The sequence below is a fragment of the Oreochromis aureus genome, linkage group 16 (assembly GCF_013358895.1).
Source record: "Oreochromis aureus strain Israel breed Guangdong linkage group 16, ZZ_aureus, whole genome shotgun sequence".
In the NCBI taxonomy this organism is placed as follows: domain Eukaryota; kingdom Metazoa; phylum Chordata; class Actinopteri; order Cichliformes; family Cichlidae; genus Oreochromis; species Oreochromis aureus.
Window position 1 is genome coordinate 11,134,055 of NC_052957.1, and position 24,461 is coordinate 11,158,515.

Sequence of the window (24,461 nt, forward strand, 5' to 3'; positions counted from 1 at the left end):
ACTGAAAGCCATCATATTCATCATATTCACTGGGAAAAAAAGATAATGTTGAACATTTCCATGACCATGCTTTTAAACTGATTTATATTTGTACATTTTTACAAATCCAGATCCATATTATTTTGCAGATTCACTTCACATACTAATATGTACATGCTCCTCATTCTTGTCCTCATTTTATTTTTTTATTTATTTATTTTAATTTAGCTCAAAATGTATTTTAATGTATTTTAATGTAGCTATGGTGTTACATTCTTATCAAATGTATCAACATTTTTTTAGTTGAAATGTAATAATTACAACGTTGTTTTGTAATGTCGCTCGTCTTTACATTTATTTATACTACCAAGTATTGCATAAGGGAATAATATAGGATATTACGACGCTGCCCAATCCCAACTCTTTTTTTAAACACAGGGGGAGAAAAATCCAAAAGGATAGCTGACTTTGTTCAGGAATCTGATCATTTTGATTGACTTAAGACAGGCTTTAAGGACACAGATAACTTGCTTTAGTTTAATGATAACAGCTCTTAGACTATACAGGCCATAGAATGTTTAAAATTCCATCAAGTCTGCAGACAGATATAAACATGTAAAAACATAAACTTTATATAAATGTGTACCTAGCAAGATGATAGTTGTATTTTAAATGAGTTCTTCCTGCCCCTCCCTCACACAGTGGCTCTGTCTGAGGTGTAAAACACAGCAGTTAGTAGCCACACCACACACTTCATCATGTCTAACTGTAGCTGTTTGTGTGTATGCGTATGTTTGTGGATAGTGTCTGCAGTGGTCAAACAGATGTGGGCAGTCCAGCGGGTTTCCAGACAGCCAGTCACTGTTTAGACAGCGGTCTGCTGCAGCTGGACATTTCCTGGAGAAGAAAAAAAGAAGAAGAAAAAGAGAGAAGGGAGAAAAGCAAAACAGTGGAAGAAAAAGGACCAGGGGTTGCAACCATGCAAAAAGCCATTTGGACCTGGTTTCCATGCAAAAGAAAACACTGGGAGCCGCAAATACTTTTTGACATCTAAAATGAAGATAACACTGTACATATCACTGTATATATTGTTTTTTATCTTCATGCTTTGTGTGAACAACTAAGGTGTGCTGCTTATGAAATCCATGAAGTGCAACAGAGAAAATTAAATTATATTTATGTAATCAACACATTTTGAACTCTTAAAGAAATATAACAAAAGGAAAGACACCAACCTGAACTAAAATGATCCATGTAGCAAACAAAAACTGTTATCAGCCGCCACCCTTATATCGCCTTTGGGCTGTTGGAGCCTTGACCTGACTCTTAAAAAATAATTGGAAAAAAGCACTATGCTGCTGAAAAATGGATATTTGCAAAATTCTGCCTAAATATGTATTTTACCTGGTTAATGCGTGCGGCGGGGGGTGGTTTGCAGCGCCGCTGCAGGGGAGGCGGACGCACCTGAGCGACACCCGCAATCACGCCTCGCTGCCTTAACGTCTGCGCTATCTGTGCTGTTGTGTTGTTGGTGGTGTATGTCGGGCTGTGAGCTGAAAAGCTACAGCCGGCTGTATGCGTACAGCAACCGTGTGTGAAAAGTGCTCAATAAAGAGATGCTCAAAAGCATGCTCATGGAAACATCGTCGGGTCTGCCGTGATTTGTTTACAATGGGACTTCTGCTCCTGAACCTCTGTGCACAGAGTCCGCAAATCGGGGCTATACGAAGTCAGTTTACGCAGGACTGTAAGCTGCCATCTGTCAGGCGTGAACGGTGTTTGTCTTTAACATAGTTCACGGTGGAGAACAGCTGCCGACATAATGTGGATCCGAAGATCCATAATTGGCCTACCTGGGGTTGAAAGTCTCGATAAATGCACGGCGTTCAAGGGTACACCGGCTTCATGAGTGTGACTCTTATTTTGAGTGATGAAAAATAATAGAATATAATTTTATTTTTATATTTCAATATCACAATAATCTTCCATTTTAGAACTACGAGTTAAAAAGAACTAACATAAATAAAATACACTTCAGCTAAATACTTCTAATTTATTTGCCCAAACCACGCAGAGCCGCAGTATAAGGACTAAAGAGCCGCATGCGGCTCCGGAGCCGCAGGTTGCCGACCCCTGAGCTAGACAAACAAAAACTACATTTACAGTAGAGTAAGGTGAGAGTTAATGATCCAAAAATGATTTGGATGGTTTGTGCTGTGTTTGCTCCGTTCTAGTGGCTGTAAAGCAAAGTATTTGTGCCACCACGTGAAACCCAACACTGAGCAACTATTTAGATGTTCAGCTGAGGTGCACAAACACAGTTAGGTTTGGTTTGAGAAGGTTTTCTAATCTGAGGACAACTTAAATGAAATGTTGGCTGACCAAATTGGTCTAACCAGCGTGTAAGTGTTTCTGAGGAGTCCATATATTAGTCCATGGGCAATTACCATGTGCGTCATTGTGAAATAGTTGTAAAAGTTGTATATTTAAGCGTTTTTTAAATTGTAGATACACTCATTATAATTGCCAAAAATCTTGAAATTATTCATTCCCATTCATGTTTTCTTTTAAACATTTGCTGAAAGAATAAAAGAGCTCACACATGGATGAACACGGTCAAAAAGTTTGATTTGCTCAGTTTTATTTCGTTTGCAGTAACATATACAGAGAGAGAGAACAGAAAAGTTTTTGTTTGCTGATCCTACCATGTTTATGTCACCTTGATACTACTAAGGCTTACCCTGCTTAGTTTGACTGTTTTTCTTAACCTCTTGATAATGCAATTAAAATTAAAGTAATTATCATTAAAACTGCAATTAAAATTTAATTGTAAGTGATTGCAACTACTTTTATGTGAAACGTATTGCTTGCAGTTATAAATGGAAAATTCTCATCTGATGGCAATTCAGCTTTTGCTTCTTGTTTTAATTTCATCATTTTAACTTCATCTTTTTGATTCATGTTGTCTTTACTTGTAGTAGTTAGCTCTATTCGGTGAAACCCATGCGCTGAACAACAGTCGGTCAAAGTTCAGAGTATCCAGCTTGTGAACATAGTGAAGCATTTAGCAACCACAACCCAATACTTCCCTTAGGAATTAGTAGAGAGCAAGACAGAGCTAACAGGACAACGTATGTTGGATTCACAGTCATCTGGTGGACAGAAACACAACTCCAAATGAATAATGACACTGCTACATGACTGCTGGATGTGTAAATAGGCATCCATCTGTTGACAAATTTTCTCTCTTAACTTAAAGGGTGATAATGTATTAATGTGTTTACAGCTCTTGCAGTTTCCACAACACTAAAGAGGGGAAAAAATCTGTTAGTGAGGTTTTAACCTCAAAATAAACACACACACACAACCCCCAAGCAGAGTCTATACCAATGTTAACAACAACAGAGCAAAGCAGAATTAAACCAAACAAGTGAAGGCAAGTTTCTAAAGACATAGTGGAAAAAGATCTGATTGGCTGAGAAGGTGGAGCTATTGTACCTCAAACTCATGAGATGAGGACGAGTTTAGAAAGCAGCTCTTAAGGTGTAAAAAGGAACAAATTATGTTCTGCTCTAGACGATTTATTTTACTTTTATTGTCCGAGGTGTCTCTTGCCTCGTTTCCATGTTATGGCTGAGTATATATAGCATGACAGAAGTATGTGTGGAGACTCATCTGAGCGGGGGGAGGGGAGATCAACCATAAGAAGTCAGCAGAGAGAGAGGGAGAGCGAGGGTGGGGGGGAGAGAGGAATGCGGGCAGCTGGTTTGTGTCTGTCAATGCAACACAGAGGGCCTACAGTACTGGACTACACACACACACATACACACACACTGTGATGAAAGAACGATTTATTTGGACCAACAGAGTGTGTGCTCGGACCGTGGTAGGCAGCAGGAAGCTCACTGGCTGACATCTCAACTACTACTTGGACAAAAACTACAGATTATGTGGCCATAAAAATCTGAGCCATTCACATGTACAGAAATAAGAGTAAAATGCAGTCAAATGAAATACAGTCAGTGCGAGAATAGTGTCGGTGTAAAAAACTTACTATAAGTTATAAACCCTGTGGTAAAGACAAGTGACCTGGGCAGGTCTTGTTTATATAGCGTCACTCTTGCCATTACTCTAAATGGCTGGGAACACAAACATACTGTACAGCACAGTTAAAAAGCATTAAGACAGTGACAGCTTTCTTCCCCAGTGTTTGGGTTTGGAAATCTGAACTCTGATTTGAATGAAAACAATGGGGTTCAGCTTCAAATGTTTATTGTTCAGCTTTAAACCATTATCACTCAACTTTTTTTTCATTTAAATCACAATGACACTCTCATTTACCAGCTTATAAATATGTGTATTTATTTAAATACGCTGGGGACGTCATTGGTTTTGCAGGTATTTGGTGATAAATTTAAATACTGGACAAACTACAGGGCGGGGCCATCAAAGTTATTCTTATTCGTGTTGCAGGGGCTTAAATGTGTGTACAAAAATTCACAGTAATCCATCCAACAGTTGTTGAGACTTGGCTCTTAAAGGCACAAATGTCAGCTTCATGATGGTGCCAGAGGAAAATGTGGAGCTCCCCACAGTCAGCAGGATTCTTCATCTGTCAGCTAAGACTGTTTGTAAAATATTCACTCGTAATCCTTCTACTGCATGTTGGGATATTTTAGACTGGGCCATAGTAATGGACCGACACTCTGAACACATGTTGAAAACAAATCTGATGATTAAACATATAAGAGCACATTTAATCATCAATATTATGAATAATTTGGCTGATGAAGTCACAGGGGCACTTCAGTACTCAATGTCAGATGAGTCTAAGTGACCCAGTGCAAGTCTTCATGGAGCCTGGAGATAGAAACCTGTCACTGAGCCTGCAGGTCTGAGATATGACACTGACACCGTCTGCCAGATGGCAGAGGGGTAAACAGTTTGTTCATTGGGTGGCATAGATCATTATATGGGCCTTCCACTCTGACAACGAATGTGGTGTCAAAAATGACAGGGCACTCTCTGCCAGTGGTCTGCTCCACTGTTCTGGAGAGTCTTGTGGGTGTGAGCACAGTGTTGCCAAATCAGGAGTTAAAAGATTTTGGAGCATAGCTGGGTACATGCCACACTTTGTCTTTAAAAGAAGCATTTTAACCATGTCTGCGTGAACAGTCCCGTCAGGACACCAAAGATAGTCAAACCTCTAACCCTCCCAGCAGGGATGTGGTATCTCCTGCAGCTTCCTGTAGTCCACTATCATCTCTTTGGTCTTGTTGATGTTGAGTTGGGGGGTTTTGTTGTCATTACACCTACTCACTGGCTCTTGGAAAACAGTCTTAAGTCCACATCACTCACTGTCAGTGGTGAGGAGGTGGGGTTGGTTTTTTCTCAGCACTCAAGCCCTTTTTCCTTCAGGAAGTCAAAGATCCAGGTGCAAGGTGAGGTGTAAAGCCCGAAGCCTGTGACTTCAGAGCTGTTTTCACAAATGCACTAACGCCCTGAACTTCCAATACAAAGACATGCATGTTAGGTTAACTGGTGATTTTAAACTGGATGTAGGTGTGGACAGACAGATAAAGAGCTTAAAATGAATACAATAAAGTACTGTATGAATGTCTGCGAGGAAAAGCAAAACAAAAACAGACTCCTTACTTCATTGTTCAGTCTCAGTTTAGTTAGGTTTCATTAACAAAGCTGTTAGATTAGAAAGAGCCACAGTTTAGCTTGTAAAATAAAGTCAAAATAGTTAACAGTGTGAAGGGTCGCATTTTAACCAAAGTCATATATTTTTCCAGAAGACAACAAAATAATTTTTATGCTTAAACTTGGCAAGACGGTAACAGAAGAATAAATTTAAAAAATATGTAATTTGCAAATCATCACCCCACATTTTATTAACAGTAAAAATATATCAAAGGTTCAAACTAAGAGATTTTACCAAAAACATTTAAATTTGCTCATTTTGAATTTGATGACATGGAGACAACAAAAGCCTGGAAAAGAAAGTAGTACTAAAGAGAAACAGCTGGAAGAACATTTTGGAACTAATTAGATTAACTGGCCGCTGGTCAGTAACATCAGTGGATATGAAAAGACCATCCTAGAGAGACAGACCTCCTGAGAGGTAGAAATGGGGAGAGGTTCACCAGTCTGCAAAAAACAAATTGTGAAACATTTTCAGAATAATGTTCCTTTAGATAAAATTGTGAAGACTTTAAGTATCTTGTCATCTACAGTGCAAAAGCAGCGAGAATCCTCTATCAGACAAGAATGGGACAACATTCCTCTGCCAAAAGTCCAGCAGCTGATCTCATCAGCTCCCAGACATTTATGGAGCGTTGTTAAAAGAAGGGACGCTACACAGTGATAAACATCACTGTGTCGCAACGTCTTTGAGATATGTTGCTCCCATCATCTTCAAAATGGCCTCGTTTTTTTTTCTTAAAATGGTGCATTTTCTCATTTTAACCAGATGTTAAGTTTTTCAGTGTTGTAATCATTAAAATATGGGTTTATGAGATTTGCAAATCATTGCATTCTGTTTGTATTTAGATGTTGTTGGTGTTGAACATCCACCAACCAAAATAAGCATTCAGCTAGCCAACATTACAGCTAAGCTGAGAGAGTATGCCATTAAGTTTTACAACCTGTCACACTGTCACTAAAATAATCCTCTTACCAGCGGTCATCTTTTTTGGAAAGGATAATTCTGCAGAGTGTTTCAAATGTACCACTCAAAACCACTACATTTGGGGTGAACTCCCTCTTCCCCTGCTGTCTCTGTAGTACAAAGTCTGTGTGATGTCACATTGCACTCCTGCAGATAGGAGCATGTGCGATGAATTCACCCTGAGCCAGAATGCGTGCAGTGTGAGACCTCCTGCTTATTCCGCTTAGACAGCACTCGTGTCTAAATCAAATATAGTATTTTCAGTGGTGTCTGAAGTGGGCTATTTCCTACTGTGTGCTAGATGTGAGAAAGAGCAGCTGTGGAAAATTATCCTTACTTTACTATCCTCACATTGTCTAGGGATCAGATGTGAACACAGCCCAAAACTGCATAAATCAGTTCATTGCAGTTGGCTGGGGATTCTACCCTAGAATAGAATTACTTTTACATTTTGCCATCACAAGATCTGACAAATCTGTCAATCTGTATGTCAAAACAGTGGCATCTGGTAGTATGATCACTCCACCGACAGACATTTGAACTGGTTTAACTAGTTTGAACCGCAAAAATGGAGACACAATCAGCCCTTCGAAAGGCACAGTGGGAGAAACTTGCATAGCAGTGGTCCAGTGTGTGTGTTCACCTTGAATAGGTATGTTAAATACGGGCCTCGTTGAATTTGAAAGCTGCCTCAGCATGTGCATTCCCCAAAGCACTGATACCATCACAGTTTTCTTCCATTATGTTAGCTCTTTCTGCTCGTGGTTGAATGTAAACTACAACAGAGCTGCACTTTAAGCGAGTGAAGTTAAAGTAAAGCCTTGGGAACTTAGGATAAGAACCACGTCATCAGTTAAGCATGTAGCAGAGTTCTGTCGAGGCAGTCTAGGTGCAAAAACAGCAGTTGAGCAAATCCAGGTTATGCAATACTGCGCTCACTTTTTCTAAGTTGTTGTCAGTGCACTTAATACTGATCGCATTGTCGACAAAATACCACAAAGGTCAATAAATCCACACAAAAGCCATGCAACAACACTGAGAAAATACAGCCAGAGCTACCAGACTACAGACAGCTATAAGTGAAGCAACATGGAAACAGACAGCAACATTAAATTAAGTGTCACAGCAGCAGTGCATGCCTTCCTGACAGCTGTGTTATACTGGGTTAAGATTAAATTAAGCAGCCTGTTAGATCTCTGTTATTTAAGTGAGTATACACAATTGTCCTGGTTCTTTACTTACCCTCCCCCACAGAACACACACACACACACACACACACACACACACACACACACACACACACACGCACACACGCACACAAAAGTCTTGGAGGTGACGTGCTAATTGATGCAAAGTAATGGAGGAGGTGAAATCACAATGGTTGCCCCACTAAGCTTCACACAGAGCTCTTTTTCAGCTTGTGTGGCTTGTATTACTGAAGTTTTGTGCTCTGAAAGTGTCTTTTTGGCTGACGAAGAGAAATAAACCAAAATAAGAGGAAAAGGGGGAAATTATAGGAGCTGAAAGAGGAAGACGGGTACTTGGTAGAGTAACAGGATTAAGACGGGGGAGGCCTCCTGTGGGTTTGAGGTCCTGACACCCAGCTGTGTTCATCACCTTGCTCTGCGAGGGACACACACACACATGCACACACTGCTGTGGTCATCACTCAGTGGGAGTTTGACCTAAGCCAGATGGTCACCGCTCTCTCTTTTTATTGCTCTCTTTTTCTGTCATGTCCACACTAAACCAACGTTTTTCACACCAAAAAAAACAGGAGCGTTGTCAATACACGTTCCAGAGTGGATGCTTTTTATGCCACTAGTCTTGCATTATAGTGTGAAACAATTAAACAAGGCCAAATTAAGGATCTATAAATAACATGCTCATTGTGAAACCCAGGGATTTAACAGCCAGAGAATACAAATTCTAACTGCAAGTAACAATATTATGTCTGAGTTCTGGAACAAAGTAAGATATTTTATTTTAGCATTTTGCTCATAATTATACCATTTAATTATAATTATAAGTAATTGTATCGCAGTTTGGGGGCTTTTTCACTCATGCACTCAAATATTTTCCACCATCGTGCTGCCAGTTGGAGCCAGTTTGGTGTCTTTTGAGAAGCAGCAGGTTTGAGAACTGATACTACGTAATGTTACGAGCAAAACTTCTTCTTCTATAGAAAGTTATCTGCCAGGTGTCTATGACTTTCTTGCGTTAACCCTTTGGCAATTTTAACGTGCCATGCTGATGACAGGTTTTTGGCCCTGGCATCAGTTTTTGTTTGGCTGGGCTCACACTGTGTAGGTCCATGGAGATGTATCCAGCGGCGAAAGAGTGCATGACAGATTAAATGCATTCAAATTAATTCATATAATTATTTTTGTTGGCAACAAACACACTGAGGGATAATTAAACCTATTTATTTAGATTTGCTCAGGTTTAAAATTACATAATACATTTTTTACTGTGAAACTTTAAAGACTGATTCTTCAAATGCCTTTTCAAAACATTCTTTGTACAAAGCCTGTGATCACTACAAGGGTTCATTTACTTTATTTTATGTTGTTTCTAAAAAATAATTCAGGATTGTGTAAAATTTTAGCTCATGAGCTCTGATTATCACTTAATCTGACATCTCTTCAGGGTGAGATTGTATAGATCTGTATGGTGTTTGACGCTGTCTCCCTCTGCTGTCTCCTCGGTCCTCCCATCACTGACCTTACAGCTCTGGCTGCAAGAAAAAATGTTTCCATTCATATTTTCAAACCAAGTCAAACAATCATCATTTTGCATTTTTTATAAATCATATTGTGTCCTTTGTCCAAGGATTTTCAGTCAGACAGTAGGCAAAATGCATATTAGTGGTGGATGCATAGGCTCCAGACTATTTTGGACAATTGCATTACATTTTAAGTTTAAAAGACTGCATAATCAACTCTCAATTGTAATGGAAAATGACCGAAATAAGCAGAGTAGAGTCCAGCTGATCTGAATAGGCGCTCCATAAAATCTGACATTTGGGCAGTTTCCTTCAATTCAATTTTCAGTTTTATTTATACAGCATCAAATCACAACAACAGTCAACTCAAGGTGCTTTATATTGTAAGATAGACCCTATAATAATGCATAGAGAGAAAAACCCAACAATCATATGACCTCCTATGAGCAAGCATTTTGGCGATAGCAGGAAGGAAAAACTCCCTTTTAACAGGAAGAAACCTTCAGCAGAACCAGGCTCAGCTGGTCGCGGCAGTCTTCCTTCTCTCACCCCGCGACCAGCTGGGGTGAGAGAAGGAAGACAGAACAAAAGACCTGCTGTGGAAGAGAGCGAAAGATTAATAACAAGTATGGTTCAATCCTTGTCATTAGCATTTAGTTGTGTTAACACAATGCCAGAGTCTTCCCAGGAGTGGACATTCCAGCAAATTCAACTCAACGTCCCAAGATAAAATACTCAGAGACAGATCCCAGAGCTACATCTCAGACTCTACAGGCCTCAGTTAGCATGTTAAAGTTCATGAGAGTCCAATTAGAAAAAGACTGAACAAGTATGGCTTGTTCAGATAGATTGCCAGTAAAAATCGTCTTTTTTTATTCAAATGCAACTTTGCAAACCACAAAATTTGTCAAACAATGTCCTGACAGAGAAAATAGAGATGTTTGGACATAATGCACAAAGCCACATTTGGCAAAAACCAAACACAGCATATCAGCACAGTCACCTCATACTAACTGTCAAGCACAGTGGTGGAGGGATGATGATTTGGGTTTGTTTTGCAGGTGCAGGACTAGGGGACCTTACAATCAATGAGTCAGCCATGTGAAGTTCTAAAGTCACATGTGAAGCCATCTGACAGATAAAGCTTGGTCATGCAACAGAACAATGATTCAAAAGCAGCATATCTACAACACGTGGCTGAAAAAGAAAGGAATCAAAGTGTTGACCCACTCAAAGTTCAGATCAACCAGAATGAAATCAATGCTATGGTGTGACCTTAAGAGAGCTGTGTGTATATGAAGACCTGCAAACCTCAATGAACCTAAATGACACTGCAAAGAAGAGTGGGCCAAAATTCTTCCACAATCATGTAAGAGACTCTTAAAGTCGTAGAGAAAATGATTGCTCCAAGTTAATGCTGATAAAGGCGGCTCTATGAGCTACAGCTACTGAATCATGGTGTGTGCTTAGTTTTTCAAAGGACTGCATGCTGCTTTCAAGTGTAGCATTCAGATTACTCTAGGAATCAACTGATATTGATCTAAGGTAAACAAAGTACTCATCAAGACAGTTAATGTTACTATATTCTCACATTTTAATGCTTTTAGTACTCCAAATTAAGACAGAGAGGGAAACTGCTATATTATCTTCTTTTTAGATGTGTGAAGGTCTTTGTTTAGTTTTTATTTTCTTAAACATAAATCAAGTCCACACAGTTACAGTTAACATGAAGTCACAGTAACAGGTCTGTATATTTCTATATGTGGACATGTTTAAATTGATCTACTGCATGTTATACTGAAGATCTTCACAGCGTATCTGATGAAGATATTTTATATGTTATTTTTCACGAGGTCAAACTTCTTCCATCCAAGCCAGCCCGTCGGTAAACTTGTGTGTGTGTGTATGTGTGTGTGTGTGTGTGTACAGATCATGCCAAATTACCCACTGCCTAAAATATTCTTTATCAAGCTCCAGACATGTGTTTTCAATGTTCTTTAAATATACTGCCTACAAACACACACACGCACAGCACTTCCAGTGCCAGATAGTTAAAACGAAACCCCTCCCATGTTGTCTCTGAAACAAAGTTCAATTTATCATCGAAAAAAAAACATTTACACAACTTAACTTCAGGAGATTCACCTGTTGAGGAAACACCAGAGCAGCAGTCAAATCCTTTCAACCTAAAATCTGCATTTTAATACTAAATGTCAACTAGATTTACAATTTACTTTCTGAAATAGATCATTAAAAAAAATCCCTACAGTGTCAAGATCATTTCAACCCGGGAGTTCCAAATAAGAAAATATTAGAAGAGCTATTTCATAATGATAATAATTTATCAAAGTATCAAAGAGAGAATAAACAGAGAATGAATGTGAAAGAACGCTTTTTATAATGTGTTTCAAATTTACACTAAACATGACTGGTGTTACCTGATTTTCCCTAAGACTGCTGTGTGTGTGTGTGTGTGTGTGTGTGTGCGTGCGTGCGTGCGTGCGTGCGTGTGTGCGTGCGTATGTTACTTACTCCTCACGACGTTGCGGTCAATAAAACCCGCCTTTCTTGCTGTGTTTCTGTGGCCTGGCTGCAACCCTGTATGGTTTTACCCACACACACACACATGCACAAACACATACAAACACACACACAACACACACATACAAACACAGGCGCACACACACAGCTTCTGCAGTCTTGTAAACCCAGGTTGTGTTGTTTCCAGCAGCAGTAATATTTTATGAGGGTTTGGTGAGGGAATTACGGGCTGCTCAGGTCACGAAATCAGGTTACCGACTGTTTGTCAGTGATGTGAACTGATTTTATGTTTGAAATTACAGGTTACATAGATTTTACATGAACTACAACCAGACATTTTATTAGGTACACCTTTTTGAACACAGGTTCAAAAAGGTGCTGGAACCATTCCTCACAGATTTTGATTCATATTGACATGACAGCATAAATAAGTTGCTGCAGATAATGTGAATCTCTTGTTACACTGCATCATAAAGGTGCTCTGTTGGACTGAGATCAGGTGTCTGCTGAGGCCATTTGAGACCATTGAATTCATAGGCTAAATGAAGGTCAACTGGTAGTAGGTGGTTGTGTGCAAAGAAACCACTGATACAAGCCAGGATGAATCCATGCTTTTGTGTTTTTTTACAACAAATTCTGAATCTACCATCTGAATGTTGCAGCAGAAGTTGAGGCTCATCAGATCAAGTAACATTTTCACAAACTTTTGCCCAATTTTGGTGAGCCTGTGCAAATTGAAGCCACAGTTTCCTGTTCTTAGCTGACAGGAGTGGCACCCAGTGTGGTCTTCTGCTGCTGTAGCCCATTTGCTTCAACGTTCAGCATTATGTGGTTTCTCTCAGGGAACTGCCGCTCAATGGATACTTTCTCTTTTTCAGACCATTCTCTGGAAACCCTAGAGATGGTTGTGTGGGGGAAACCTAGTAGATCAGCAGTTTCTGTAATAATAAGATCCAGCCTGTCTGGCATCAACAACCATGCCACATTCAAAGTCACTTAAATCATCGTTCTTACCAATTCGTCACCACGTCTGTGTTCCTAAATCTACTAATTTGCTGCCATTTGGTTGGCTGATTGCATATTTATGTCTGGTGACTGTACTTACAAGCACCTTTGCAGTGCTCAGTATTTTCTTGTGTGACAGTGCAGCCTCCATTTATAATAAAAGAACTGCATCCTTGCTTTCACGAGGCTCTCAGACTTGCCACGTTTTCCTTTTCTTCTGATCAACCAGAGATTCTTCTACTTTGTTCAGAGTGTGAGAATTACAACAACATAAACTTGTTTAGGAAAAGATTGCAATAATTTTGTCACACTGTTTTAGATTAACATTGGAAAAGACATTGATTTTAAAAGTTTGATGTCATGAAAAACAGCGATTTCCAAAAATAAGCCATTTTAATTTAACAAGCATCAAGATTTACCTTGACGGTTTACACTAAAGAGGCTCATTCATTAACTTTAAAGCTGAATGCTGGCAAATTGTGTCCTTAAAGCACTTTTTTCTTCCCTGTTAAATCCAGACTTTTAAAAAATTATTTTTAGGCAAATATTGATGAGAACAAGAACTATACTATTATTCGACTACGCATGAACTTGAAGTAATCCAGTCCCATGGTGATGGTTTGACGAGCATATGAAATCATGAGAACAGCAGCGACTTGAGCAATGTGTCTCCTTAGATGAGCTAGATTTCACAGCAGTGAGACGTTTGTGTGATGGAAACTGAAAATTAGACTGCCAACAAAAAGCGCACATCAGAAGCTACTGCCAGCAGCTGTGATCCTTTAATGTCTCATGTTCAGCTCCAAGAAGGCAAAATATTAGATTTTCTCCCTCTGAATTCACTGCCCTTGTTCCGTCTTTCTTTCTTTCTTCCCCCTGTTTTATGAGAGGCTGTAAAAGTCTGAGCCAAAACCTGCTGGATGCTTTTATATAGAAAACACTAAAACGGCAAACGAGAGCTGATCACGAACATGGCTGAAAGGAAAGGCTGAAAGGAAAGGAAAGGAAAGGAAATGAAATGAAAGGAAAGGAAAGGAAAGGAAAGGAAAGGAAAGGAAAGGAAAGGCAAGGAAAGGAAAGGAAAGGAAAGGAAAGAGTGTTACGCTACATATATTGTTTATAAAAAAGTGTCTACAGCTAAAAATGATTGAGCACTGTTTTGAGTATTTGTAACAGACTTCTTATGACTCATCATGCTAGGATAAAAAAAAAACGTAGCTGTGAAGATCCCTGTGGAAAGGAAAGGAAAGCAAAAGAAATGAAAGGAAGGAAAGGAAAGGGAAAAGCCACAATTAAGCGATTAGGTCACTCGTATGCGTCACAGTGTTTTAAAGTAACACGCTGGCAACACTGTTGCCTGTGAGTGTAAGTGAGAAAGTGAGGCATGCTGTTACATAAACTACAAGTTGAAAGTTTTAAAAGACAAACACAAAACACCACAGTTAAGTTACGGATTTGTTACAGAATGACTCGTGAGGAACCACAGTTGTGAAGCAACATATTTGTCATAAATACTGTATGAGGTGTTTATAGGTGAACTGAAGGAAAGGCTCAAAAAAGCCTCCTCTGGAGGGCACTGCATCTAACAGGATTGAGGTACAATACAAACAGATACTGTGTAACAAATGACCACTTAGCAAAAAAAAAATGTGTAATTTTAATTTAGCTAAAGCATGGGGTTATTCCAGGTGATTGTAAATATGCAGCTTGCCGTAAAGTTGTACCTCCAGTTGAGAGGTTGATGTGTTTGCAGGTCAAAGACCTCTGTTGTTTGAAAGCCCACATGAGGAGCAACACAGAGCACAGAGGCCTGCACTTACATCCGTATGCATTACACTTGCTGTTTAATTATATTAAATTCACCCGAGGACCAACTTATAGTTATCTTTTTGATCAGTTTTTGGAATTGCGTCATCAGACCTGAACATTAATTGTTTTCCAACAGCCTATTTTATGCAGATAGATGGCTAAAACTTATTCTGTTGTATGTTTAGGTGATGTGTTGCAGCTAAATGGGCCTGATGTGCTTTATAATCAAGCAAATGTTTTATTTTTCTTTGATAAATTTGTTACTTTAATCTAGACATCCTGTGTTTGCATTCTTTCAATATTACCGCTTCCCCTTGCAAAACTGCTTTCATGGTTGGTGTTCATGATTTTAACCTATAATGGCACTAATTGCCATCATATCCGTGTTCTATATTTTTCCAGTGTTTATTCCAGGAAACTATCTAAAAGGGACAAGAGCATTTCCAGGATTCTTTAATTTGGGATGGCATGGTGGGGGAGGTGGTGGTGGTGGTGGTGGTGGTGGGGGGGACAAAAACAGGGCAGGGGAAAACCCACAGGAAACCAGAAAAATGTAATCAGACATTAAAAAGCAGAGTAGAAATACTGCACAACACAAGAGTTTAAAAATTATATGGAATAGCTGTTTTACAAAGTGGTGAAAGAAATATTTACACTCTTGAGTAGCCTAATAATAGAAAAAAAAAACTAGCATCAAACTATTCCTAAAGTAAAATCACACGTTATCCAGAGTCATCTATATTATATATATCATGAGACCATAATTATTGATTCATTATTGTGTATTATTTTGCACCTGGATATGATTATAATTGCTTATACACTCCTGGTTTCTATAATACATCAAATCCTTTTCTTATTCACTCACCCAGTTCAGGGTCTTAGGAAGCCTCACACCTATCCAGTTGTTGTCTCAAGAGGAGAAGTACATCCTGGACAGATTTTCAGTCTACCAACAGGGACAACAATGAGAAACAGACATCCATTTAACCATTTACATCTAAAGGCAATTTTGAAATCACCAATTAAGCTAACATGCATGTCTTTGGACTGTAGGCAGAGAGAACCCATGCAAACACAGGGAGACTCCACACAGACTTTCCTGTGTAACCTAGCATTATATCATATGCACATAATAGAGTTAGAGGTAGATTTACTAATGCACTGCACCAGAACAAACTGGATTTTAGTGCAAAAAAAGTACTATTTTTAAAGAGAGCGAAGTGACAAGATTGCTTGTAAGATCACAGAGATGTTTGTGACTAACCCTGTTGCAAGTTGAGTTTCACTGTCTCAAAGTGCAAAATATAAGAAGGAAAATATTTAAATCAAGAGCACAAACTGGTTTACTAATATCAGAGACAAGCAACTTACTGCTAATTGTCCTAATATTAATGCTGAAAAAAGCATGTCCTACCTGAAGTTGATATTGAAATAAAATGGCAATACCTGCAATAAGAAAATAGTACAGCTTTTGTAAAACACCCGTAAAACTAACCACACCTATTGGAACTATTTGGGGATCATGCTCACATGCTATTTTATTCTGTTTAGCAACTCTGGCCCTTATTCTATTATTTTAAAGCTTTAGTTACTTAGTATTTCCGTTGATTATCAATCAAGTACACAGGAAGAAAAAAAACATGATGTTTGATGGGAGCTTTTTCATTTCTATCCATCCAGCATGCAGATAACTGAAGACCTTTGTAACACAAGTTTTAACATAACTGTAATGTAATTACTGAATTTAGTGCATTAACGAATTACCATCCATCCTAAGCCTGTTTGAAAATGTAAGCAGTAAAAGTAAAAACTTGTCAGAAAAAACACTACTACTCAAACAAAGTGCAAATACCTGAAAATTCAATATAAATGCTTCCAGTTAAGAGAACTGGTTATGCATCAGGTGGGACCAGTAGGAACCTAAGCCCAGACTCTAGACCAGGGGTGGGCAATTCCAGGCCCCGAGGGCCGGTGTCCCTGCAGGTTTTAGATGTGTCCATGAACCAACACAGCTGATTTAAATGGCTAAATTAGCTCCTCAACATGTCCTGAAGTTCTCCAGAGGCCTGGTAACGAACTAATCATGTGATTCAGGTGTGTTGACCCAAGGGGAGATCTAAAACCTGCAGGGACACCGGCCCTCGGGGCCTGGAATTGCCCACCCCTGCTCTAGACATGGCTAGGCAACTCAATAGTGGAGGACCCAGCGTGCCAAAATGAATTAAATAATTAATTATATATTTAATAATTAATTAAATAGCTATTCATTTCATTTAAAAGATTTAATAAAGTACTTGTTTACTTATTTAACATTTCAATGAATCGATGTCACGTTTAATTAATTATTTAATCTGTATTTCTATAATTCATTTTGGCACTCGTGAGTCTCCACATAAGACAGATAACTGAACTTGAAAAAGATGATACGCCATTCAGACTGTATTCTGGAAACAGAGCTACAGTAGAGCCTATTTTTCTTTCTCTTTTATAAACTACAGCACATGTGTCGAACTCCAGGCCTCGAGGGCCGGTGTCCTGCAGGTTTTAGATGTGTCCTTGATCCAACACAGCTGATTTAAGTGGCTAAATGACCTCCTCAACATGTCTTGAAGTTCTGCAGAGGCCTGGTAATGAGCTAATCATTTTATTCAGGTGTGTTGACCCAGGGTGAGATCTAAAACCTGCAGGACACCGGCCCTCGAGGCCTGGAGTCCGACACACCTGAACTAGAGCTTCTTTCGCATGCTGCAGCAACAGGTGTGTCGCCGCTGTAAAGTTTGTCCCTGCACGGATGCCATCGCAGAGTTTCCTCCCAACAACAACAACCACACAGTACTGTCAGACCACTTCTGCTTTCACTGCGCTACACTGATTTGAATAAAGAAAAAAGAAAAGAAAAAAGAAATGCCTTAGCTCGGTGCCCCTGCTGTGACACCTGGACAGAGTTATCCGGATTTATTCACAGTGACCGCAGCACAAACCTCCGCAGCCTTCCGCCGACTTCAAACGGGCGCTCGGTGAGTTTAGTTAGCTTATTTAGCAGCTGTAGCATCGAGCTAGCCAACTTCTTTATTCGCTTTTCTCTCGTATTCTTAGATAGTGTAGGAAATTCTGTCAGGGGAATAAAAAAAACTGAAGATGATCACAGCTGTTTCTGTCTTCACTCGGTGACAGAAGAAGCATGGCTGTCAGTCTGTGAAAGTAAACAGCTTCCGAGATTAGATAGCTATTAGACAGATTAGATATGGATTTTGTTGCCGCCACCGTTTTGTAAATAGAGCTAAAAAACAAACAAACACGCGGTCATATTAAACTGACCTTTAATGTAAAAGCATCGATTTTAGTTAACGATGATCACATTACAATGTTGTAATGTATTTGTATTTCGCATATAAGTGATTTAATCGCCGTGAAGAACCAATGGTGAAATGTTTGGCAAATTTTGAGAAAGAAATTACTAAGAAGTCGAGCTAAAGTTAATGTTAAAAGCAGAGTTACTTATGTTCAAAATTCACCGTCCCATTTTTTTAAAATATAATATTAAGAGTAAATATAATATCATTGCTCTACCTGCCAAACTGTGCTTTTTACAGTCCTCCACATCTTCTGTCAGAGATCAGGCATCCAACTATTTTAGGGACTCAAAGCATGGGTCATTGTATGGTAGCTTGAGCTTCACTCCCGAGAGTCCATAGTGATAGAGCCATAGCACCAGATACCAGATTTACCCATAAAAGTGCAAAGCAGCCAGCTCAGGTAGTTTTCTTTAGGACCTTATTATCTAGAAAATGACGATGGTGATAGAACATAATAAATAGGATGAAGATAGGGCATGTTCTATTTGCCCATCAATCTTTTTATGCTTATCCAGTTTGTGGCTGTGGGGGGGCTGGAGTCCCAGTTGTCATAGAGGAAGAGATGGGGTACAACCTTCTCATGACTACCACATAGACTCAGTCAGCAAATCTCGGCTGGCCTAATGAAGCCTAAAAAGACACGTGCCTTTCTCTTTACTCTGGATTCACTCAGTGGATTCAAACCAAGGACCTTCTTTCTGTGAGGCTACAATGATTTATATTTACAAGTTAACTGTTAAAGACAAAGTGTCAAGCACAGGATACTTAAAGCATGTCAGTACTCTGAGACCACAGTAAGGGAACCTGCATAAACTGTGATTACACCAAAAAGATCAAGTCTGTTAACAACCCGATCAATGAAAACTATGTTTACATCAAAGACTTTATCTCCTGTAAAGCAAAGAATAGGATTTATGTGATACATCATCTAAGTAAATATTGCTTCCTTCACCATGCCACTTGTCATGTAATAGAGTGATGTGTTAGGGTACAGGGTGCTGCACAAGAGGCTGAAAATCAGTGTTAATGTTTATTAAGGCAATATATTTTACCCTGTTCTGTGTTACAGATTTGGTTCTTGGCCCTTTATGTGCAGCCACATAAAGGGCCATAAACAAAAAATAAATTAAAAAGTTGCACCTGAATAGTGGACAGTTGTAAATAAATGCCTTTGAAAACAGCTCTTGACCACATTTCAGTCATATGCAAACATTGGGACAAATGTTATTGCATGTTATTACATCTGAACCAGAGAAAACCAACTGACATAATGACTTAAGTGTTTTTGGTACATGTCAGACTTATGTCAAGTGATAAACTGAATGTGTCTTTGTTGTTTTACCAAATAAGCCCCTGGAGCCTGATAAACCAACGAAGCACTGCAGCAGGACAGAGGATTCACTTTGTTCCTATCAGCTGAGTCATTCAGAGGGAAAACAAAGAAGAGCTTTGAAGAAATGAACATACAAGTGTCATAAGTGTGCTGAGGAATGGGGAGCCTGAAGTGATGGAGAATCCAGAGGCAAGGTAAGCACATAGGAGCGCTTTCAGCAGACCTTGGCTTTATAATCTCTGAGAAATTTGTTTTAAGTGGAAACATGTTGAATATAAAAGCAAGATCCTTTATACCTTTAGCCTTCATTTAATCTTGGACAATCTCTCAACCAGTGTGTTAAGCTTTTATTTATGTACATTAAAACACAAAGTTCATACCATTAATCTAAGAGAAACTGCTTTGCAACTTACAAGTTTATTTGTGTGTTTTATTAAGCTCTCATTAGCTCCGTATATTCACAAATGGGCATATATCTACCTTCACAAATACAGAAATATAAACAAGCATGCTCTTCTCATAGGGAGATTGAAAGTCATAGAAGAGAACATAAGAAAAAATCACTGTTGGTGGACATTTACTCAAAAACAATAACAATTAAAGTTCAATTAAATTAAACCTTACTTATTGAACCTTTTCTCTTCAGTAAATAAGTATTCCAGTAAACATTAGTTCTTCTATAATTTCATTTCCATTACAGCTCAAGCGAAACTTTTATGCTAATGGTTATAACTACAGTACTGTGCAAAAGTCTTGAGTCATTCCTCATTTCTTTATATTAATTAAATTACATTTTATTGAGTGACTGTGTCTTCTTTTGAACTGAGAGAATTGCTCTTCAATTTTCTCATCTGATTCTGATATTTCTGATGATAGAGGAAAACAAGCACGGAACAAGGTTTTACTGATGATTACAGGCATCAACATTCATAACTGTAAGTAAATGATGGGCCTCCTTGTTTTATTATACTGTCTATGATTACAGACTACCTAAATTAAAATGTAGAAATAAAAAAAATAAATTAACTTAACCTTGTAACCTTTTCAGAAGCTGCACACTATTGTTACAGAACTAAACAATATTTTTTACCTGGGATGTTTTTAATCAGCTCCTCAAAACCCTGCTTTTCCACCCTGTAAACCACACCAGTAATTTCCATCCATCATTTCCTCTTCCTGTCTCAGGGAGTGTAGCTAGTGATTCCTCCAATGTTTTTGTAGAGTCAAATAAAGAAACTGGAACAAATGATGTGTTTTGTGCCAGGCTGCTTGTAATAGAGTATCTAAAGATAAAAATTTAAGAATTGCCTCTTTGACAAGTTGTCTGTTATGCATAGACACAACCGTGGTTCATCTCTTGAGTTAGGTGCCTTTTTAATACTTTAGTGATTCATAGGTAAGTTTAACAACCAAACCAAATAAGCATTAATCTTAAAATGGCCAGATATGGGGACTGGAATGACCAAAGAAAAAAAAATCAGAGATCTTCAGAAAGCTTGAAGAACTATTGCTTAAGACTACTTTAAAAAATGTAGAAGTCTGACTCATTGAAAGCAAAATATGAAGAAATGAGGGGTTATTCAAGAGTTTCCCACAGTGGTGTGTGCATTTCATAATCACACAGAAAATACACAATACCAGAAGTACATTTTTTAATAATGTGAGAGTTTTGGTTTGGTTTTGTACTGTATAAAAAGAATAGACAGAGCTTCTAGGTCTGAAAAGTAATGCCAGTGCTGAAGTGCCTTAAAGCTGATGGTGAGCAGGGGTAGATACCTCTGTCTATGCTCCCTTGACCGTGCCCTCAGTAAATACAATCTTGATTAATTTAGAGTTTCAGTCAGTAAATTCCACTGTTATTGAATACTACATGATGTCTATTTTGTGAATTATGTTCCCCATTAAAGTGCAGAGGAACAATAAATCAGGGCATGTTTTAAAATGGGATTTTTACAAACCAGTAGGTGATGTGGTCATTCTATTGTAACATACTCAGAAATCCTGTATCTCTAACTTTTTCAACTTTGATTACATACAAACAGCAATATCAGAACCTTACTAGGTGGCCCTATACTCAGTTGTTTATTTATTGTTGATTGGTACAGGAGCATGTGTATATAGCATAAACACGTGCCACATGCCACAAGTTCTATACCCTAAGCTAATTTTTAGTCCCGATCCTGTCATATATTTGTGTCTAGTTCAGGGCTGTGTAAACTGCACAGACTTGTTCGTCTACTTCAAAACTTAATTGCATGTCAGGGCCGGCAGACGTTGAGCAAATAATTATTGTTTGACAGATGGATGAGATTGAATATAATCCATCTGTCACTCATAGTTGTGTCACTAAACCACATCTAATCTCTGCAGTTGGTGGTTTCCAGGTGCAGAATTTGGAGAATCTGTTCGGGTTGATCACATCTGAATGCACAGCCTTATTAAGACTTACTTATTTAATCTTTCACGCTTTATTGCAGCCTCGCAGATGAGCAGGCTCACACATCTCCAGACCGAGGTCTCCTCCACGTTTGGCATTCAGCAGGCCACAGCAGGCAGCTCTGTCCAGACAGGGTGCTGCTGTCCAGGCCCGTGCTGCAGGTCTCCCTGGGGGAACACCATGGCCTCCTGCTCGCACAGGGTAAGTCTGTTTGTAGTAAAGAAGGCATCGCTTTCATTTATGCTTCATCACTGCATTTTTTCTCAGATGTTACTGTCTTTCAGGTGGTCAGGTGTATTCATTTGGAGAGCTTTTATGGAGGGATCTGAGCGTCCCCGTGTCTGCTCCGGTGCCAGAGGTCTCTCTGCTGGGGAAGACGATGGTCCATGTGGCTGCTGGCGGCTTCCACTGCGGTGCTCTGAGCGAGCAGGGTAGCGTCTACATGTGGGGGGAGAATACTGCAGGACAGTGTGGGCAAACAGAGAAGGGTACAGTCACAAACATCACCGGTTAGTTAACACCTTTCTTCTGATTTTCCCAACTTTTACCCTTGTGTTCAGCCTCTGCTCTCCATTGTAACTTTTCTCTTCCCTCACTACCTCTATCAGCTTCTTTCTTGCTTATCTTTTACTTCTGTTCTTTGTCAGAGATTCAACACTTTCTTTTCTCATTACTTTTATCCATTGTTGTGAAACTTCCATTTTCAGTCAGTGCTTCCTCCCATTTTTTGCAATATGGTTTATTTTTTATTTTCGTTCTTTATAAAGGCTGATATTAATTTACCAGCTACGTGTTTATGAGGCCTTAAAACAGATTTTTGTAGCACCAATGCTGGTAGTAGATATGCCAAATAAAAACTTGTTAAATTAGATGAAACGGTTAAAAAGAGGCATTTATTTACTTCTGCGTCAGGCTTAGTATGATTTTAATGAAACAGAAAATTACCTCACAGTTCCAGAGCCTTGTCCTGTCAGCGTGGTGGATGGTGAGGTCGTTCCTCCAGTGGTGGTTCGAGTTGTGGACCTTGCCTGTGGACGGGAGCACAGCCTGGCTCTGTCAGCCCAGAACGAGCTGTGGGCGTGGGGTAGTGGCTGCCAACTCGGCCTGGTCACCAGCACCTTCCCTGTGGGGAAACCACAGAAGGTAGTACTGCAACTCGTCCCTGTTATAAATGTGAATGAAGATTTAAAAACCTTCCCTGTTAAATGTAGTTGTAAGTTGTTAGTGAATTAAATGACATGAAGTACTGCTGTAGCAATAGTTAAATAGGTGTCACTACTAATTTATTATACAGCTAATACAAATATCACAAAACAGGAAAATAGGAGCTCGAGTGTAAAGGTTAAACAGTTTTCTCAGTACATATCAATAATATTAGACATTTTAAAGTATTAGTTAATTTATGAAATGGTTCATTTACTCTTGTGTTCTTTATCCTCTGTGTCCAAAGGTGGAGCACTTGGCAGGCAGACATGTGATTCAGGTAAAATCTCGTTTCACTGCCACGCTAAACCTCCAAAGCTGTGATGTCCTGTTTCAGCTTTACTGGCTGTATTTCCTTCCTGCAGGTGGCCTGCGGTGCATACCACAGCCTGGCTCTTGTTCGTAGGTTACCTCCTCAGGACTATAATACCCAGCATGCCCCTAAGAAGAAGGAGCGAGGCCAGTCACCCCACTACTCGGTGACAGAGAGGGAGGAGCTCTCAGCAGTTGAGGATTCTCATTACTGCCCACTCGGAGTGGAGTTAACTGAAGTGATGAAAGGAGAGGTAAATAAAAATACAAACAGGAATAAGTAAAAGAACAATAATGAAAAGGGGGCTACAAGAATTGTAAAATAACTGCCATTACTTACAACAGTAGAGCAAATTATTGCGGATACTATAGAATAAGATGAATGCAGCTATTAATTCCATATAGGAGTTTTAATGCAGGTTATGTTTTCCAGAAACACATTTTCAAGTCTTTAAAAACAAATGTGAGCACTTTACAATTATCACAATCTCGAGCCAAAATATAATTTTTGTTCAGCTTTTTTCTATAACTGGCGTGGAGCATCAATATTAAGGGATATCTCAGTTTCTGTAGAAAAATGTAGAGAAAAAGAAACAAGCATCAGTGCCCTGTATGTTTAAATTCTGATAATACATGGGGTGAACTTTAAAGAGTCACACCATCATGTGGCATGGGTGGTCAAAACAAGTTCTAGTATATGAAAGGTCTTCTTTATAACTACATTTTCATTTGAGGCTCATCTTCTATCTGTGATTCTTTCTGTGTCCAAATCAGCTAATTTTGACCGGGTCAAGTGGGAAGCATGGAATAAAACTCTAAACAGTGAGAGTTTTATTCTGGAATACATCACACAAGTAAACTGATGTTCAGTAAACTGATGTTCAGTTTACTTGTGTAATGAGGCCAAAAAGGATATGGTTGTAGTTAATTTTTTGAATTTTATTTATTTATTTATTTTTATGTAAAAAAAAAAAAAAGTAGTTTAAAAAAAAGGTACGGCACAGCTAATCAGAGCTGCCAGTCAGGAAGTGTCAGGGAAACTGACCGGTCATAAGAAGGCCACTTCCTCCCTCCCTCCCTCCCTC

At 39.0% G+C, this 24,461-nt stretch overlaps 1 protein-coding gene and 1 long non-coding RNA gene across 5 annotated transcripts in view; one reads left to right on the forward strand and one right to left on the reverse strand.

The window, feature by feature from the left end:
- Nucleotides 1-17,986, reverse strand: part of LOC120433682 — a 33,179-nt gene extending 15,193 nt beyond the window's left edge. The window contains exons 1-3 of one of the 2 annotated variants that reach the window (XR_005608694.1): nt 17,717-17,986; nt 15,601-15,681; nt 9,050-9,389 (exon numbers count right to left, since the gene is read on the reverse strand). This is a non-coding gene — a long non-coding RNA (uncharacterized LOC120433682). Of the gene's footprint in view, nt 1-9,049; nt 9,390-15,600; nt 15,682-17,716 lie in introns of those variants that run through there. The other variant, XR_005608693.1, reaches the window with a different exon arrangement.
- Nucleotides 17,503-24,461, forward strand: part of LOC116323675 (alsin-like) — a 32,612-nt gene continuing 25,653 nt past the window's right edge. For 2 of the 3 annotated variants that reach the window (XM_031744063.2, XM_031744064.2), the window contains exons 1-7: nt 17,504-17,752; nt 19,442-19,618; nt 21,902-22,062; nt 22,146-22,370; nt 22,814-23,004; nt 23,312-23,344; nt 23,430-23,630. In XM_031744063.2, coding sequence (XP_031599923.1) covers nt 19,599-19,618; nt 21,902-22,062; nt 22,146-22,370; nt 22,814-23,004; nt 23,312-23,344; nt 23,430-23,630 — 831 coding nt within the window. In that variant the 5' untranslated portion in view covers nt 17,504-17,752; nt 19,442-19,598. Of the gene's footprint in view, nt 17,753-19,441; nt 19,619-21,901; nt 22,063-22,145; nt 22,371-22,813; nt 23,005-23,311; nt 23,345-23,429; nt 23,631-24,461 lie in introns of all 3 variants that reach the window. The other variant, XM_039600374.1, reaches the window with a different exon arrangement.